This window comes from Dermochelys coriacea, chromosome 2 (assembly GCF_009764565.3).
Source record: "Dermochelys coriacea isolate rDerCor1 chromosome 2, rDerCor1.pri.v4, whole genome shotgun sequence".
Lineage (NCBI taxonomy): Eukaryota > Metazoa > Chordata > Testudines > Dermochelyidae > Dermochelys > Dermochelys coriacea.
Window position 1 is genome coordinate 118,481,154 of NC_050069.1, and position 18,584 is coordinate 118,499,737.

General features: G+C 42.3%; 1 protein-coding gene across 5 annotated transcripts in view; it reads right to left on the bottom strand.

The window, feature by feature from the left end:
* The window catches only part of LOC119851219 (desmoplakin), a 50,349-nt gene extending 32,638 nt beyond the window's left edge, over window positions 1–17,711 (bottom strand). For 3 of the 5 annotated variants that reach the window (XM_038390689.2, XM_038390686.2, XM_043508347.1), the window contains exons 1-4: window positions 16,815–17,711; window positions 5,014–5,116; window positions 2,801–2,949; window positions 1,663–1,837 (exon numbers count right to left, since the gene is read on the bottom strand). In XM_038390689.2, the coding sequence (XP_038246617.1) occupies window positions 1,663–1,837; window positions 2,801–2,949; window positions 5,014–5,116; window positions 16,815–16,996 (609 nt within the window). In that variant the 5' untranslated portion in view covers window positions 16,997–17,711. The remainder of the gene's footprint in view (window positions 1–1,662; window positions 1,838–2,800; window positions 2,950–5,013; window positions 5,117–16,814) is intronic. The other 2 variants (XM_038390687.2, XM_043508348.1) reach the window with 1 other exon arrangement.
* Window positions 17,712–18,584: the final 873 nt, after the last annotated feature.

Genomic DNA, 18,584 nt, shown 5'->3' on the forward strand with positions numbered 1-18,584 from the left:
GAAAGTCAGTTGGGATATTTAGTATCCGATTCTCCTACCAACAAACCACCATGAAAGAAATATAAAGCAGAGGCAGAAAGCAGCAGCTGCTGTGAATGATTTCCCATGTATCATATTACTAGGGGAAACGTTACCTTGGTCCTGTAGCTGGGCCCTGCATAATAGATCCTAAACTCCAGGGGAGTGAAATACAGTATGTATTGTGGAGTACAGAGAGCAGAGAAGAGTTCAAAACTAATGTGAACTGTCAAACAAAAAAAAAAAAAGTGCCAAGGGGCCAAATGATGGCCGCCCCAGCCTGGGTAAGCTAAGGGAACTGGCATGGGGAGTGAACCCTCTTCTTCCTCTAAAGCTTCTATGCAGGATGCAGCCTGAAAGCCTGTGCTCCCTGTGTACAGGTAAGCCTGTCTGAATGGGGTGTCCTGTGTTAAGTACAATGGCTGGTGGGTGAGCTCTGGTCTTCACACTGGCTTGTAGCTGGAAGTCCCCCCATGTAAGCTACACTATTTCCTAAACTGTAACAAGGGCTAGCAGTGAGTGTGCTCCTCCCACAGCATGTTTGGAGGAATCATACCTACTCCAGGCCTCTGCAGGCACAATGCTAGTGCATCTCCACTTCCCCACCCACCGCTACAACATGCCTCTGTCTGTGTATTAGAGCTATTACAGAATCCAAAAGCACTGGAGAGAGTGACTGGTATTCACACATGTGTGAAGGATTGAAGGGTGTGTGCAAGAATCTTATCTTTCCTCATGGGGTTTGCAAAAAAGCCACCTGGCAAACACTGTAAACAGAAGCTAGGAAGAGGGGACCATAGCTGTAAGTATTATCATATAAGCAGATTAAATAGTTCTTGGTTTTGGAAAAGTAAGAGATAGAAATCCAAATTTCAAGGCTGGATTGGTGCAAATTCCAATTGCAGCCATTTTTTCCCCACACCTCCCACCATCCAGATAATGGGTGCACTCAAAGGGATATATCAAATCATAAAAATAGGGTAACCACATCATCAGCACAGAACCAGACTACGGGGTTATAACAGGTGTTTTTAGCAACCTGTGTACACCGCTACCTGGTTATACAGACAAATGTGAATATTGCACATGTGGCCGGAGTACATTTTGAACATTTGTCACAGCTGAAATGTTGCTATTTAGGGAACCATTTTTGAAAGCTTAGTCCTCTAACTAGCAATGCTACTTTCCTACTCTAGCAGGGATGTAGATACACCAGTGGGGTACTAGCTACACCATACTGGTCAAAAGGATAAAACCATGGCAGATGGTCTTAACTGGACAGTGGGTAAATACGGTATAAATCAGAGGCATTGAGTTATATATGAAGGCAAAAAGGCAGGCAGTCAGAGTGCAAATGCTGAGCACTAATCTGAAATAAATGGCCCATTATTTCTTTGGGTCACAGTCTTTGTTATACCATCTGGGAGCCACCTTTTCTCGCTGTTACATAGGGTTCTGGATCCTAGTCTTTATTTCAATGAAAATACATATATATAATGAACTGCAATTAAAGAGACAACGCAACATTGTCTCACAAGCCGCTTTTAAAATATTTTGATGGTTCCCACAACACAACTGAGTGTGAAGTGAGGTTCAACGCTACACCATTTTTGACTATCCTATTTGTGCTTAGGATAGATTTACCTTCTGCTGTCTCATCCAGCCCAAACATTCACTGGTGATGCGTTTGGTGTACTCATCCCAGCCTGAGCCGCTCTGAGAGGAATAGCAGCCACCACCCTTAGAGCTGGCCCTCCGGACGCGAGGACCACTGATGGCTTTATAAAGGGCACGCATTTGCTCTTGAAGCTGAAGAAGCCTGAAAAGGGAAAGGAAATAGTTAGCATGAACCAGGAAAATACCCAGAAGAGATGTAAATAAAGCAATTCCCATCTCCTACTGTAGTAAGTAAGTGTGCAAGAAAATCCCCCAAATGGTCTGATTGAGAAACAGAACTTTGACAAAAATCTCAGAATAGCAACTGAGACATATATCATGAGAAGTATAATGCTACCAGGCCTACTGAGTGGTACTGCCCTGTACTAGCATGAAGGGAACTGGAGTTTAGTTCCATCTTCTGATCTCTTGCTTTTCTGGCAGCAGGAACTGTGAGCATTTCAGAGGCAGCAAATTTGTGTCTGGTGAGAAGGACAGTCAGTCCCTGATATCACTCCTTACTCGTTCCTCTGACTGAATGGGGAGTGAGGACGACAGGTTCAGAAGGAAATCCTGCCAATCCTCAAATGAAGGATCATTACTGTAGGTCAAACAGACAGAGCTAAATCCTGTTTGCTAAAGTTCCACACTAAAAAAACCCCAGTGGTGTCCACATGCAGCAGTAAGTCTCAGATACGTACACGGAAAGTAATTATTTCTGCCTCTGCTGCAGAAATGCCTATGTACTCAGCACACAAATCTCATGAAAGCTATCTTTTCCGACAACTTAGGTGGCTTGGTTTTCCCCCAGCTTTATATGCACAAGGTCTGACACAATTCACATACAGAGAGGAATAAAATGGTATGTGCTTTCATGTGCCAAAGATTCTGTACTATAAGGACAGCATGCTGGACCAGATTCTGATCTCAGTTACAGCATAAAAGCAGGGTAATTTCACCGACTTCAGTGGAGTTACTCCAGATTTACACTTTTGTGTAAACAAGATCACAATCATTTGTCCCATTGCTAGTTGGGGTTTTTTAAGCTCTGAAGGCATAATGAGAAGGCTGTTTATTTACAATGTGATGGGAGCACATTCTTCTTGTCATTCATCAATGGCCGTACCTTTTCTGATACAAATCACAGGGCTGGCCCATTTGCCTCATCTCTCTGATCAGTCCATCGAGGATATCCATATTTTCATTAGTCTGTGCAAAACATTCTTCCAGTTCTCTGTTCCTGCTTATTTGAATGCCATCCCCATATTTCAATTCCTAAAAGAAACAGAAGAAAAAAAAGTCAAATTGTACAAATCCCAGCTCAGTAATTTATTTAAAAAGAAAGACCATGCTTTGATCTGTTATCAGGAGCAATTACATTTAAAAAGGTATGACACACTGCACTCTGAGACAGAAACTTTTTTGCCTTCAATTCTGTCAACAATCAATAAATAAGAAATTAATATTAATGAACATTATGATTTGAAATGTGATTATTTCGGAATTCCTTCTGATCTCCTCTTCTGTGATTATACTTTTAAATAATAATTAATGTCTCTGCTTTTTTATTTCCCACTATACCAAAATGTCAGCACTGTAGATACAAATCAAATCCTTCCAAAAAATAACGATAGGCTCCTTAGTACACATAGCTTGGGTTTCCTTGAATCCAGCATTGGAACCACCATACTAACCCTCAAAATGAAAAATGTCTCCATACTTGTCCACAATGGTCACATTTCCCACGTTGTTGTGTTAAGAACTGTGCCTAAGTCCATTGACAATTTCACTGCAAAGACCTGAATGCATATGGTCTTTATAAACACCAGAGATGAAATCCTAGCTTCATGGAAGTCAATAGCAAAACTCCCATTTACCTAAATGGAGCCAATATTTCACCCCAGGAATCAAATCCCAATGACCTTATGGAGGGGTGCTTTGCACTTTCAAGCAAGTAATAAGTAAGTGCTGTGCCCCAGTGGGAATTGCTAGACATTGTCCTGATTCAAATGAAATACCTTCCGAGAATCACAGAATGCACTTGCCCTGCATGGGGCCAGTGCTATTAACTTGGGATAGAGTAAGGATAGGCCATGGCCAGCCCCTCTCACTCCGTCCCTACCAACTTGTGGAGGCTGGCACTAATTGCTACCAGAGGCACAAACCAGAATGCGCACAGCTGCTGCACAAGGGGTAAAGGATCCCTGACCTGTCTCCCTACTTGTGTACCTACATAGGACCAGTCACAATTGAACTTGCATTTTTTCCCCTCCACCTTTAGGCAGGCAAAATTCTTATGGACTTCACACTCTTTGGCCCCAAAAGAATAAAAATTAAACAGTGCAACAAGTGGCACAGAGCCAGAATGAAGCACTTTTGTTTCAACTCCACTGGAATAATATTAGGCGAAAGAGACAGTATTTGCTTTGGCACTGACATTTCCAAAAGCATGGACACACGTGCAACGACTCAGAAAAGGAAACAAAATTCTGAACCAGAGAGTTCATTCCTGGAAGAGATTAGTGTCTCCAGCGGGCCCTAAAATGTAAATTTAATTACATCCTCTGCAGAGATTGTGGGTTTAATTCAGATTTCAGTGACCTCAATCATCTGCTCAGCATCCTGAATTCCCTTTGATTTCAATCAGAGTTCAGGGTGCTCAACACCTGGCAGGACCGAACCCAGTTACTCCAGTGTAAATCCAGAATAACTCCACTGCACACCACTGACCAACTCTGCATTTACACTGGGGGACAGCAGAACTGGAATGGATACATTTAAGAAGAGACAGCTAAGGGGACCTCAGCCTAGTTTCATACCCTTCCTTACCAGTCAAGATGCAGCAGTTTTGCACAGAGCTGGTTCAATTTCAGGGCAACTGCAGCTCAGAACACTTTGCTGAACGAATACAGCAAAGTTTGGGGGAGCATATAAGTGGCCATGCCATTTAGGGGGATGGTTTGCCCTGACAGTGGTCTCAGTCTAACATTGAAAATTAAAGCTGGTGTGATTAATGTTCCATAGCAATTTTCACAGAAAGTGTGTTCCTTTTTCTTAATCAGAAAATCTTGGAATTAATTCTTTTTCTAATCAGTTCTAATGAAAAGTCAATAGGAAGTGAAAAGTACACGTTTCAAGCGTGAGATCTGAAAAGGATACATAGTATTTCAGGACAATAGAGGAAAGGCAAGCTTTCCTTTGCAGAATATCTGAAAGGATCAGTGAGAAGAGGGAAAGTGGGATTTCAACTTTGAACCAAAGCTAATTGTGTGAAAGTTCTGAAATACCATTACCTAGCGTTAACATTCATTTAGGATAAGCAAAATAAAGGGGACTCACAGGCTGCACTATAAGTTCAGCACGCATCAGGCAATCCACACAATTCTGCAAAAGATCCTGAATGGTGTTCTGACGTCTTGACATAGTCCCGGTACCATTTTGACTGGGAGGGAAAAAGAGGAATAGCAGAATGAAATTTGCAGTACGAATTAGGCTTTAATTTAAATACATTTTCAAAGGAAGAAAGAAATTCATATTCCCAACAATTAAGGAGAGTGAAATGAAATAATAAATTTAGTCAGGCTTCCTAGAGATCAATATGCTTCATCTGCCCCTCTTATTTTATCCTGCAGTGAAGTTAGAATGCTGACTATGCAACATCATAGCAATCTCCATGGGAACAGGCTGTAATTCTAGAAGCACAGGCTTGATGATGACTTCAAGGTAGGACCAAGCAGAAGGGAGGAGCTAGCACCTGGTAAAGGAGAAAGTTCTTATTCTAGCACAGATCTGTGACCATAGCAGGGGAACATACCCATCATACAAGAGTAACAAGTTCCTTAAATTCTTCAAAGTCTATACCAAATAGTAGCACATAAATCTGTGTACATTATAAGCCTGATCCTGAACTTGGGAGTGCACAAAGAATGCAAGATCGGGCCTTCTACACTCTCCTGTGGAACAGCATATATTAGAGCTAGGAAGATGTGTGTCACAACTGCCTGTGTGAAGTATTATTGAATTTAACATAATCATGAGGCTTGATGCATCAAGTATCCTTGTATCAGAGGTAATATTTGAAGCTATCACAATGTCTTAAAGGCATTACAATAAGGGAACTGTATGAGCAGTTGTTCTACCAAATAATAATAGTAACCAAAAAAATTCAGGGCTCTAAGCAAAAACCTGCTACTAGATTTATCTCGTATACTTTAAATATGAGTGCCCAAGTTAAGTAGATGGGTCAGAGTGGAATTCCTTTTTGGGCGATTATTTGAATATGATCTACTGTATATTGCCATTCACCTATAGATCACATGACCAGATAGTGCCAGGTTTGTTTTGCCAGTATCTGCCTATCCTTCTATTCAGCCACCAAAGTGAAGCAGTGCTAGTTGAAAATGGGTGAGGTGCTTCAAACTGGGAACCACCCCTTGAAGATGGAATCACAGCTCCCAGACAAACTCAGACTGTTCCTAGGTTTATATTTCCAACATATCCTGCCACTGAAAAACAAACAAAACTGCCAGGAAACGGTAAGAAACATATATGCTTCCTGTACTAACCCAGCTCTCTGTGTACCATGCTCACAGTATATAGAATTTTCCCAATACAAATTGCTAAAGACCCAAATCTTCATCCCAAATAATTTCACTGATATCTAATGAGCGAGAAAATCCTCTGAAGTCAACAGGAATCTTTCCATTGACTTCAGTGGTCTTTGGACTAGGCTCTATAACAACAGGTTTTCAGAACTGGGCCTTAAGATACTAACTCTAAGGATACAGGCCTGGATTCTCCCCTGCTTTGTGTCACCAGCACAAAAAAAAGCACTAAATCCTTTGGTGTAGCTGGACACATGAGGCTCACTCTAGTGTAGGAAAATCCTTAAGTGGTGAAGAGCTGCTCTAACAGCTCCTATTTCACCTACCTTCCTGCAGCTAGCAAAGGAGGGGTAGTTGGGGCAAAGAAGTGCAATTGGGGCTTCTCTGTGCCCCAGCAATAAGCAGCTACTGGCACAGCCAATGGCAGCCAGCACAATTCAGAGTAGCGCCTAAGCTGCTTTAGGTTATTCCAGGAGACCAGAACTGGAGTACAAACAACCAAAGACTGGAGAAGCACAAAGGTGACATAAAGCTAACTTTCCAAGCTACAGCATGCGCTCCTCGGCAGCAGCACAGAATCTGGGCCATATGCACTCCTGGGTATTTTGAAACCAGACTGAAGAAAAGCCAAACAGCATGGACTTGATTTTAACCCTACCTCCTTTTCTACAGCCATAATTCTTTGTGGGCTCAGCTGATGTCTTTGGATCTACAAGTACCTTTCTGCACCTAAAATCTACATTACAACAATTGCACCTGTAATTATTTGCACTTAAAATACAAAACATAAAAAGGGAGGATTCTTGCTAAGTGGCCTACATTTTTCATGTTTTTTTTGGTTTTGTTTATATTTTTAGCATATGAGAACAGTATTTTTGACTACTAATTTTTAGGTGCCCTCTCTGAAAGTAAAATGCCTTACGTTCACAGGAGTTTTATGTAAGGGACCAGATCCTCAGCTTGGGCTAAGCATTCATATAGCCACTCTGTGGATTCATACCAACTGAGCTAAGGCACAAAGAATGTATGAAAATTCCAAAAGGTCCATTATGTCAGTCTAATAATCTCCAAAGATGATGAAGAAAATCCTTCCCAAATAAACTAACCTACTACAACAATTTAAAAGACTGAAGAACTAGTATAAATCCAGGAAGTCTACACGTATGTGTGCATTAACTGTGGCATGCACTGACTAGAGAAAAAGATCCCTGTATCTGAAAGTAAAGGTATAAACCATGAGCTTCTGTACTTCAGCATCAGTTTCACTTTAAAAATTTAGAAAGGCTAACTCCAGAAATAAAAACTTTGCTTTGGTGAAGTGCAACAAAAATAGTTCTGCATAGAATCGCCAGGCAGGTGTAGCTATTTGATGCCACAGCCCCAGCTGGTGTAAGACAGCGTAGCTCCAGGAAGTTAACGGAGCTATGCCGATTTACACTAGCCAAGGAGCTGGCCTTTGAAGAGAATTTTTCTGCACAAACATGCACTCACATTCAAAAATGTCCCTCCTGTTTTAAAACTAAAAGAATATGGAAGTGAACTTTCAACTGAGAACTAGTTAGAAATATTAGCTGATGTAATGCCTAAGCCCACTTTGATTGACACAGAAACTCTATAAACAGTGGCAGCAAGCAAATCTAACCGGTTATTGAAATGTATACCACCTCTTATGATATCAAGGATTAAAATATCACTGATTTTTCATCAACATGTTGCAATCTCTTACATTAATACACAATAATATTTTTCGCTCTAGTACTGTAAAGTACTTTATAAGCAATACAGGGTAGCATTTTCAAAAAACCATCAGCCATGGCCTAACTCTTTGCTCCTATTTAAATTAAAGGAGTTTATTCCTGTTGAAGTCAATGGTAAAACTCCTCTTGACTTCAATAGGAACAGTTAGGACAAGGCTGCATTCTTTCAAAAATCTCATCCATGCTGCCTAGCATTCATATAGCCAATCTTGTGATGGAGGCAACAGACAAGTGGATGAACAGCTGGGAAGAGAAGCTTGGGCCAGAGAAATCAGGGCAAAATCCCACACTTGTAAAATGTGATATGACATCTTTAATATTCATACATGGAAGACAACCTTGATTTTTAAAGTCTCGTCCAAATGATCAATACACTCTGCACACAACTCCATTTATCCGATGCATCCGATGGAGAGTTGTAGCTCACGAAAGCTTATGCTCAAATAAATTTGTTAAGTCTCTAAGGTGCAACAAGTCCTCCTTTTCTTTTTGCAGATACAGACTAACACGGCTGCTACTCTGAAACTCCATTTATGTTCCTCGCAAGGATGTAGGATCTAGTTAACCCTGATGCGATTCAAACCAAATGAGCTGCTACAGAAGCATCATTTTGACACACACATCTTCAGGGATTGTTTGAGATGAAACAGACTTCCAGATATGAAAATAAAGGATTGTTGTTATTTTGTACTGAGATAGTACACGAAGTCCCCAGTTAGGGATCAAGGTCCCATTGCACGAGACATTGTACACACACACACAGTACAAAGATGGTCCGTATCACATATGGAGTCATTCTTTCACTTAGTCTAGATGAACCTGTGATTCACACGGTCAAAATCAAATAACCCAAATAAACTCTATTTAGATAGAGGGAAAAAATCAGAGATGAGGTCTTTTGTCTGGACTTCCAAAACAAGATTGCACTGACTTTTACTAAATATGCATTTGGGACCTGATTCACTGTTCCATTATTCTAGTTTTACATTGTTTAAGTGAATGGAAACCCATGGAATTACACTGGCATAAGAACAGTCTGGCAATGGGGAATCAGGCCTTAGGTCTAGAATGATTCATAACTCCATATTTTTAATTACATCTCAAAGCCTTAAACAAGAATATTTATTCTGATGCGAATTCATGACTTCCAAAGGCATGTTATTAAAATATCCTAAAGCAGCAAAGCAGCATTTTGTGCTTTTATGTAAAAGTATTGTGTATAGCAAAACAATTTGATTTGGGGGCAGAGATGTAGCTTTTAAAACATAGGGCAGGGTTGTGTATTTTGCAAAAAGTCCAGCATGTACCATTCCAGGAGGAGCACCAGAAGGGAATGAGGCAGAATCCTTCCAAGTTCTCCTTGTGCATTGAAGGCATGCACTTTGCTCCATTCATTAGGATTATCACTGCTATATTAGTCCTTGGTTCTCCATGAGGGAGCAAGGCCACAGCTCCTCAGGGATTGCAGTTGTGATTCTTGCTTTGTTCAGGAGCAGGAGATTTCATGAGCAGCTCCCCATGCCTACTGAAGGGTGGGTCTCAATCTGGTCCTAACTAATTATCCTTAGATTTTAAACCATGTTTTCACATGTGCATGTATAGGACCTCCCAAACCCAATCCTATATATGCCTGTTAACTAGCAACAATCCTCACAACTCCCAGGGGAGAAAAACAAGAAAACATTACTTTTTAAATGACAGGTTTCAGAGTAGCAGCCGTGTTAGTCTGTACCCGCAAAAAGAAAAAAGGAGTACTTGTGGCACCTTAGAAACTAAAATTTATTTGAGCATAAGCTTTCGTGAGCTACAGCTCACTTCATCCGACAAAGTGAGCTGTAGCTCACGAAAGCTTATGCTCAAATAAATCTGTTAGTCTCTAAGGTGCCACAAGTACTCCTTTTCTTATTACTTTTTAAATGACAGAGACACTTTCCCAAGGCCACACAAGGAGTCAGTAACAGAGCTGCACTAAGCAAGAACTCACTTACAGTTCTGAGCCTCTTCCCTAGCACCCAGTGTTGCTCATTGTTAATGTTATTAGAAACATTTAAATAAATAGTCTAAAGATTTCTTACATTATATGTTTTGAAAAGAAATGATTTCTCCTTTGTAAAGGCTTAAGCCCTGATCCTCAAGTGCAGCTGAGCTGTTCTCAGTACAGAACCCAAGGGGTGAGCAGCACAGAAAGGATGCAAAAAGGCCAAACCTGCGTGTAAAAGGTTACACATCAAAGGGCCAATGACACCTAAAAAAGGCGTTAAATGGTTGGCCCCCCCCAGAGAAACAATTTTTCCTGGTTTCACAATTAAAACAAGTTTTTAAAATGATCTTTATGCTCAGGTTCAAAGACCCAAGCAATTGCTATATGCAACAAGCCAACACTTGAGGAAAAAAAAAACCTTTTTTTTCCCCCCTACTCTCTCAAACTTGTCTGAACAAGCAACAGATTCATCAAGGTATTATTTGATATGCTCACTCAGCAGTGGTTAATAAAAACCTGAACTGGATTCTAAATTCCAAAGTGTAAGTGCTGTATGCATCATTGTTTAAAGAACTGCTAAACAGCTTTATATTTGCTGCCTGCTAGTCACAGGTGTTCCTGAACTTGGACACAAAAGCACTCCAATCAAATACTAACAAAAGTGATAACCTGCATGTTATACATTTTATATGCTCACAGGAAAATACAAATGAGAGAGATTTTGAAGAGGAGCATATAAAAAAGTAGCTACATATCGAGTCACAATATTTAAATAGATGTAACAAAAAATTAAAATACCATAAAACAAGGTTTGTTTCCCAGAGGTGAATGCATGAAAAAAAATCAGGAATATTAGAACTGAGTTTTCGATACATCACTTTTATTACGAATGCTAATTTTGCATATTGAAGCCTCACCAAACAGACTCATCTTGTGAGGTGCTGAACAACTTCTGAGAGATGGTAAGCGTCCTCCACTCAAGAGAAGTTGAGGGAGCACAGCTCAGGAGGCTCAGTACCTTGCTGGATAAAGCTCTTAATCCTGTAATAGAGAGAAAGACTTGGGTGAAATCCTGGTTCCAGTGAAGTCAATGGAAAATTCCCACTGACTTCAATGGAGCCAGGATTTCACCCACGTTGCAGACCTTACGTATGCAAAACTCCCACTGACTTCAGTGGGAGTTTCTTCACTGTTAAAACATACAGGATTAAGCCTTAGAAACAACAACATCTTCTTAAACACACTATTTATCTGCTAAGTAGAATATGCTTCACTAACATTTACCCACATAAACTTTGTCTTTCCCATTCTTAAATCTCAAGGAACATGGAATTGGGCCCAAAGGCTGTAGCTTAGTGTGCAGACCCAGGAAATACACTTCTTCTAGCAGAAGTCTCGCTTGAAAGAGAGACCGACAGGGCTACAACTACACTAAATACATCACTTGAAAAAGGTTTCTTTACTAGGAAGACAGCTTGTAAGGAAGTGGTCTCATCCACTCTCCTGTAAGAGCGAGTTATGAAAGTGACAACCTGTATTTCTTCCTTATTTCCCAAACAATTCCCAATTGCCCACCCCATTTCTTGCTGTGGGTTTTCTTTTGCTGACCTACAGACAGTAATTAGCTTTATTAGTTTGATGTGCACTTGGTAAATTGATAGAACGCAAAGAACACAATCGTCTAATCTTTTTATTGGTCACAGCAATGGCCCTCCTCACTCACAACTTGAGACTGTGAAGGGGTAGCAATCTTATCAGTTTTCAGAGTAGCAGCCGTGTTAGTCTGTATTCGCAAAAAAGAATAGGAGTACTTGTGGCACCTTAGAGACTAAGAAATTTATTTGAGCATAAGCTTTCGTGAGCTACAGCTCACTTCACTTTATCAGTGAAGAGGATTCACACTGGCAAATGCCCTGTAAACCACAGCAATGCTCGATAGGCAGGAACAAAGGAAACTCCAGACTTTTCTTCCCAGTGTACTGTTTACTATTCTGCCAGACCCTACAAGTTACTTCAGGTCTGGTATGTGGATTTCTCACTCCCTTGCAACTTGCTGTGTGAGCTACAGTACTCCTTTTCTTTTTGCGAGTACTTTCAAAATAGCTCATGTATTTAAGTGAATTTGGATTTGTAGCCAAGTATTATGTGCTTGATAATTAGCTATAGAGTGAACTTTTTTCTGATCTTAGAAATGACAAGTGAAATTGCAGAATTTGACACTGTCTTTTTTTTCCTTCATAGTATATTGGATTTTATCTCTAGATAGCAAAGGGTTAGATAGTCAATTGCCTGATGAACTGGCAACCAATGAGATGCATTGTCAAACAGTATCTACATTCAGGACTCAAGCTCATTCCGAGTTCCCAGGCCAGCAGAAGCTGGGAATACAGCAGACACAGCATACTCAGCCCTAAGGGTAGGGAGTGCCTAACACTGCTGTGTGAGTAAGATGTTACTCAATGCAAATAAGAAGGGGAGGGGTGTAGTCCCCAAAGCAGCAGGATCGGGCCTCAAATGTAACCCTATTGATTTTAAAATTAAGGTACAGTAGCTTTTGCATTTTAAAAAAAAAATCCCAGTTTTGGAGATTTAACATCTCCACTGAAATCTGGCATACAATCTGCCAGCCTGAATGCCATTTATAAGATTGATTGAATAGATTATAGCCCCGATCCTGCAGACCTGCTACAGGCAGAACTCTCAATTTCAATGGGAGCTCTGCAAACAGCACAGTTGCAGGATCAGGTGCTAATTATTTTCTAGTTATACAGTAATAAAAATGTCCTTGTATCTTTTGGACACATCCCAGCTAAACACCTCACTGATTTTAGAAACATCAACCTTTGCAAAGAATTATTCCTCAGACTGGGGTAAAGATGTTCGATGTTTTGAAGAGAAAAGTTTCAAACATTTTGGACAAATGCATTTCATCTCTCTGTTTATAACATTAATTTCTCATTCACACATAGGTGCTGGAACTAGGGGTGCTGCCGCACCCCCTGGTTAGAAGTGGTTTCCATTATATACAGGGTTTACAGTTTGGTTCAATGGCTCTCAGCACCCCCACTATACAAATTGTTCCAGCGCCCCTGCATTCACATGAAGTTTTGACACGAAATCTCATGAAAATGGGACCAAACCTAAGGGACTAGGGTTCCATGGAGAGATCTCCCAATGGAGTCAAGGGGATTTTTAGTCTGAACTCCTGGCAAGATTTGGCCTCATCAATAAAAAGATGAAAACAAAAGATATGCTGTCAAGAAGAAATGAAAGGATGTTGATGCTAGACCTTTAACAACAGAACTCTCAATCAAGTCCAGATGTTATATCACTATTAGAAAAATAAAGAAAAGCTTAATTAAAATCAGTATTAAACAAAAATAAATTAAAGGGACCTCATATCTGTCAATTATTCTTGTTCAAATCAGGAGAAATTTAGGAATAATTCCAATGAAACCAATGTAGTTACACTGGGGTAACACCCATAAAGGACAGACTAGAGTAGAGGAGGAGTGTATTCTTCCATTAATTTACATTTATAACTTATATTAAATGTTATTAATTGGATTTGTGGGTGAGCTCTTGATGGCAGAATAAACCTTAAGAATGTAACACAGCCTGTGTATCTCAGAGTTAAAGTATAGGAAATCTCCATCAAAGCATTCCACAACTGAGTGATGCTACACACCACTGGTAAAACATTGTATTATTACAGTTATACAGCAATTTAGAGTTCAATCATGAATAGGTATTATAATTTATATTATTACAGTATGTGTAATAATAATATATTGGTTTGTAATAACAATTAATTATCTTTAATTATGACGTAAGGGCATCTTATCAGAAATAAACTAAACTAAGAACCAGAAGATTGGGCATCTAATTCACAACAAACAAACAAACAAACAAAACAAACAAACATGTAACGTTTGCTGTTGTGTGGCCCACTAATGAAGGATCATATGTGCCTAAGCAGAGTTGCAAGTGGTGGCTTGGGCAGCCTTACTTCAAAATGCATTTTATGGAGGAAAATGATTCAATACAGTTTGTTTATACTCGTCTAGTTCCTTTTGCGTATTCCTGGGAAGAAATGAGTCAATGTGCCATCAACAAAAATCACAGGGTCAAATTCTACTGTAAGTCAGGGTTGCACCATTGTATAGCCAAAGAAACTCAGCTGAAGTCAATAACTTTAATAGAGTTACTCCAGATTTACCAAAGTGTAATTGAGAGCAGGATTTGATTTAGATGGTTTATTTTTCATGCAGGCAATATCAATGTATGATTGAAGTAAAATATATGTGCTACTTTCAGCCATGTGAATCACGAACCAAAAGGATTAATTGAAAAGCTCTTTTCTATATACACCCTGACCAGACTACTAGTATTTGGTAGGGCCAAGTTCTAGCCCATAGTTTCTCAAAGTCTTCAGTAAATCAGAATTTGACAACTAAGACCAAGTCTCACAAACTGAACTATGTAGAGAAATCCTTTTTGGGAGTACAGGGGTCTAATCTGATGAAATCCATTACAGGGTCATGGCCTTAGATTGTAATGGCTGGCAGAGATTAGAAACAAATGCAAGAATTAATAAAAAGTTCCACAATTTATGGTCTGGTCTACATATAAAAAGTTTTACTGGCAGGACGTTGTCAGTAAGAGCTGTAATTTTTCACTTTTGTAGTTATGACAGTAAAAGCCCTAATATGCATGCAGCATTATATCAGTATAACGTGCTTTGTATCAGCATAGTTTATTTCACTTCAACAAACCGGAACAGACTGTACAGGTATATGGCACTTTTATACTGGTATAATTGCAACTACGCTAGAGGGATTTTCCTGCTTTAACTATCCAATATTGTAGGGGCTCTAACTAGTTCCTAAATCCTGCAGAGAGAGCCCCTCTATGAAGTAGAAAAGTGATCCAAGTAATAATTAAAATTATTCTTTGCTTGTTCTCAAAGGACTCACAAAAATTAGCTTACTTAGAAAAAGGTAGCGAACTCTGATACAATAAGCTGTAAATAGTACTAATCTCTGAGTTGACTTCAAACCTGGTTCACAGCAGTTACAATAAACCAGAAATGTTTATGAAAATGTTCTGTTATTGGACTGCCTCCATCAACCTTAAGGCCAACTAATTATTTTTAAAGGATTTTCTTCAAAGAATTTGACAGGTGGGGGAAAGGAGATAAAAGGTTCTGAATTACACAACATGCAGTTTTCAAAAAAAAGTGTACTATATTACAAGCTGCACACACTCAAAAAAAAAATGGAGCCGGATTTTGAAAAGTAAAAGGTGAACTCCAAATTAGTTCTCTTTTTGTCCACTTAGACAATCCACTTGTATTTGCTTTTCCTAACTATTTACAAACACCGGACAAAATGCTAAGAGCAACAGTGATTGAGGTCTCCCGTTAATAAGCAACACCGACGCCATTACAGGAGTCTTTCTAGGGCTGAAAGTGGAAACTTCTACACAAGCTGTCAACCCTGCCACGTCCCTGCTCTGGATGCGAGCTCAGAGTTAGAACCCCACAACTTCAGGTCGGGCTTTGTTACAGAAACAGAACAAACAGCATTTGGTAACCTTCGTTTTTTTTGTTTTTTTAAAGCAATGCATCCAAACAGCAACAAAAACAATAAGGCAGCTTGATCCCTTCCAGAGTACTGAACGGCAACAACCCCCAACAAAATCACTTCTCTATTATAGGCTTCAGAGTAGCAGCCCTGTTAGTCTGTATCCGCAAAAAGAAAAGGAGGACTTGTGGCACCTTAGAGACTAAGGTGCCACAAGTCCTCCTTTTCTTTTTCCCTGTTATAGTGTTTGCACAGTCTTTCAGTGGTTCTTTTTATTTTCATTCCAGTTTGAGATGACTAGAGGCTGCTGAACCTTCTCTTTGCGTTATGGTTAATTTTGCTTCGCCCACAGACAATAAAATACCATGGGCGTAGATGAGTTGCTAAGAGCTTTATCTAACAGCTTCTGAAGAGGCACAGATCTCCACTCCAGGGGAGAGTAAAAAAAAAAGCCTGCAGAGCCAAAGATGATGATAACCATAAATGCTCTTGTATATCACAGGAAAGGAAATCAAAGAGCACTGGCAAGGTAAAGGTTTCATATTTTAACAGATAAGCGTCCAGGACACAGACCTTGTTCGGCACACGGAATAAGTAATTTATAAATAACTCCCTCTTCCTGCAGGGAGTAGTGTCCTGTTTCCCAGCCCAAATGTACCAAACAAACCAAACAAACGAACAAGGAACTACTGAGGCGAAGCGCATCGCCTGCAGAAAACCAGCATGCAAAAGTAGCAGTAAGTTACAAACTTCAAGGCTCACTTGCGTTAGAAGGAACAGGAGGACTTGTGGCACCTTAGAGACGAACACATTTATTTGAGCCTAAGCTTTCGTGAGCTACAGCTCGCTTCATGTTGCGGAGTAGCGGCCGTGTTAGTCTGCATTCGCAAAAAGAAAAGGAGGAGCTGGGGCACCTTAGAGACGAACACATTTGTGTGAGCATCAGTCCTCCTTTCCTTTTTGCGTTAGGAAGGAGTTTGAGTGGAATAACTCGTCCGCTACAGCAGCGTGCATCAAGAGTAGCCGAAGGGGAACGGGAGGAGGCATGTTCGCAGAGCCTCCACTCAGGTGCAGCGCCTGATCTCTTCTGGGACTGAGCCGCAACCCCGCAGCGCTCTGCCTAGCAAGGTTTTTGTTGTCCCCCCCCCCCCCGCCCGCCCGCCCGCCCGCGATCCCGTCGGGGGACACGCGGCCGCCCCTCGGCTGCACCTACCCGTATCCCTCCGAGCTGAAGTCCTGTACGTAGTTTTTCTGGATGGTGTACATTTTGTGGGCAGCATGGCCGCCGCCGCCCATATGGGAGCTCGTGTCGTGGCGCATATCCGGGCCGGATTCGGCTCTGACCATCCGGGGCAAGGGGTTGAGCCGCGGGTGGGACTCGCCGTTCATGCTCATCTCGGCGGCGGGCAGGGGCTCAGCGAACGCACCGGGGCGGACAAAGCGATCGGGGGCAGAGTCATTCACGGCCAGGCCGGCTCCCAGGGATCGGGGCTGCAAGCACCAGGACGGGGGGGGGGGGGTCGCCGACAGGTGGGGAGGAGAAGGGGGAAAATGCCAGCGCCCCTGGCTGGAGCGTCTGCTCGGGAAGGGCAGGCGGGGGGCTGGCGGGAGTTCAGAGGCGGGGGGACAGACGTACCGGGGGGGGGGGGGGGAGGATTTGGCAAAGGCACAGGTGTGCCAAGGAGCGGATCGGCTGGCCTCAGCGGGAGGGGAAGAAGAGGAGCCCGCCAAGCAGAGGAGCGAGAGAAACGGCCCCGGCCGGGCACAAAACTAAGCAGAGCGTGGTAGGGGCGCAGGGCGTCTGTCTCCGCGGGGCCCAGGTAGGAGCAGCCGTGGCAGGGAAGCCGGGCTGCTGCAGGTGGTGGCGGAGGCGAGGTCTAGTCCCTCCCAGCTGGCGCAGGACAGGCGCAGCCACACCTTTTGGGCGCTTTTTTAAACAATAACAAGCCTGGGCGTGGAGCCTCCTGGGCGTGGCTCCGGTTCACACGGTGTCGGACTTCAGCCCAGCCCAGCCCCGCCGCTCGCTCTCAGCGCCAACACACACACGCGCTGGAGCTCGGCGCGGTCCTTCCTTTGCAGAGGCCCCAGCTCCGCCCAACCGCCGGGAGGCAGGGAGTGTCTCCGCGCGGGGGAAGCGGGGCGCAGCGCCCTGTTCCCAGCTGCGCAGCGGGGCGCCCCAGTGCCTGGCTCACTGCAGATCCCCCTCCCACCCAGTTGCCGCCTTTTGCAAGCGTGAGGCTGTTTTCCTTAACAGCTGGGAGCCACGGCTAGCAAGTTGCATCCTTTGCATGAAGAAAAGGAGGACTTGGGGCACCTTAGAGACGAACCAATTTATTAGAGCATAAGCTTTCGTGAGCTACAGCTCACTCCGTCGGATGCATTTGGTGGAAACTGCATTTTGTTTCCACCAAATGCATCCGATGAAGTGAGCTGTAGCTCACGAAAGCTTATGCTCTAATAAACGTGTTCGTCTCTAAGGTGCCGCAAGTCCTCCTTTTCTTTTTGCGAATACAGACTAACTGGGCTGCTACTCTGAGACCATTCTTTGGATGGTTTCTCTCTGTTGTCCGCTCCACGCTGCTCGTCCCCAGGGTCAGCCCCCTGTTTGTCCCTGCAAACTGAGCCGCTTGGAAGGACTGAGGCCTGGTAGCTTCCCCTCGGGCAATCCGGGGAAGTAAGGCTGAGGTATGGTCACACCCCCTTCTAAGCCAGCCGGGGCAGAAATAGGCAGCCATAGAGGGAAGGCCAGACTGCACAAGTATTGTTCCTACCGGAGGGTAATTTTCCTAGAGCTTCTACTAAGGTAGTACAGAGCTGCGCTGCACCCAAAGCTGACACCAGTGCTTAATAGGTACAGTCTGTTCTAAGTGGCAGAACCAATGCAAACACAAAGAGACAAAAAGAAAAGGAGGACTTGTGGCACCTTAGAGACTAACAAATTTATTTGAGCATAAGCTTTCGTGAGCTACAGCTCACTTCATCG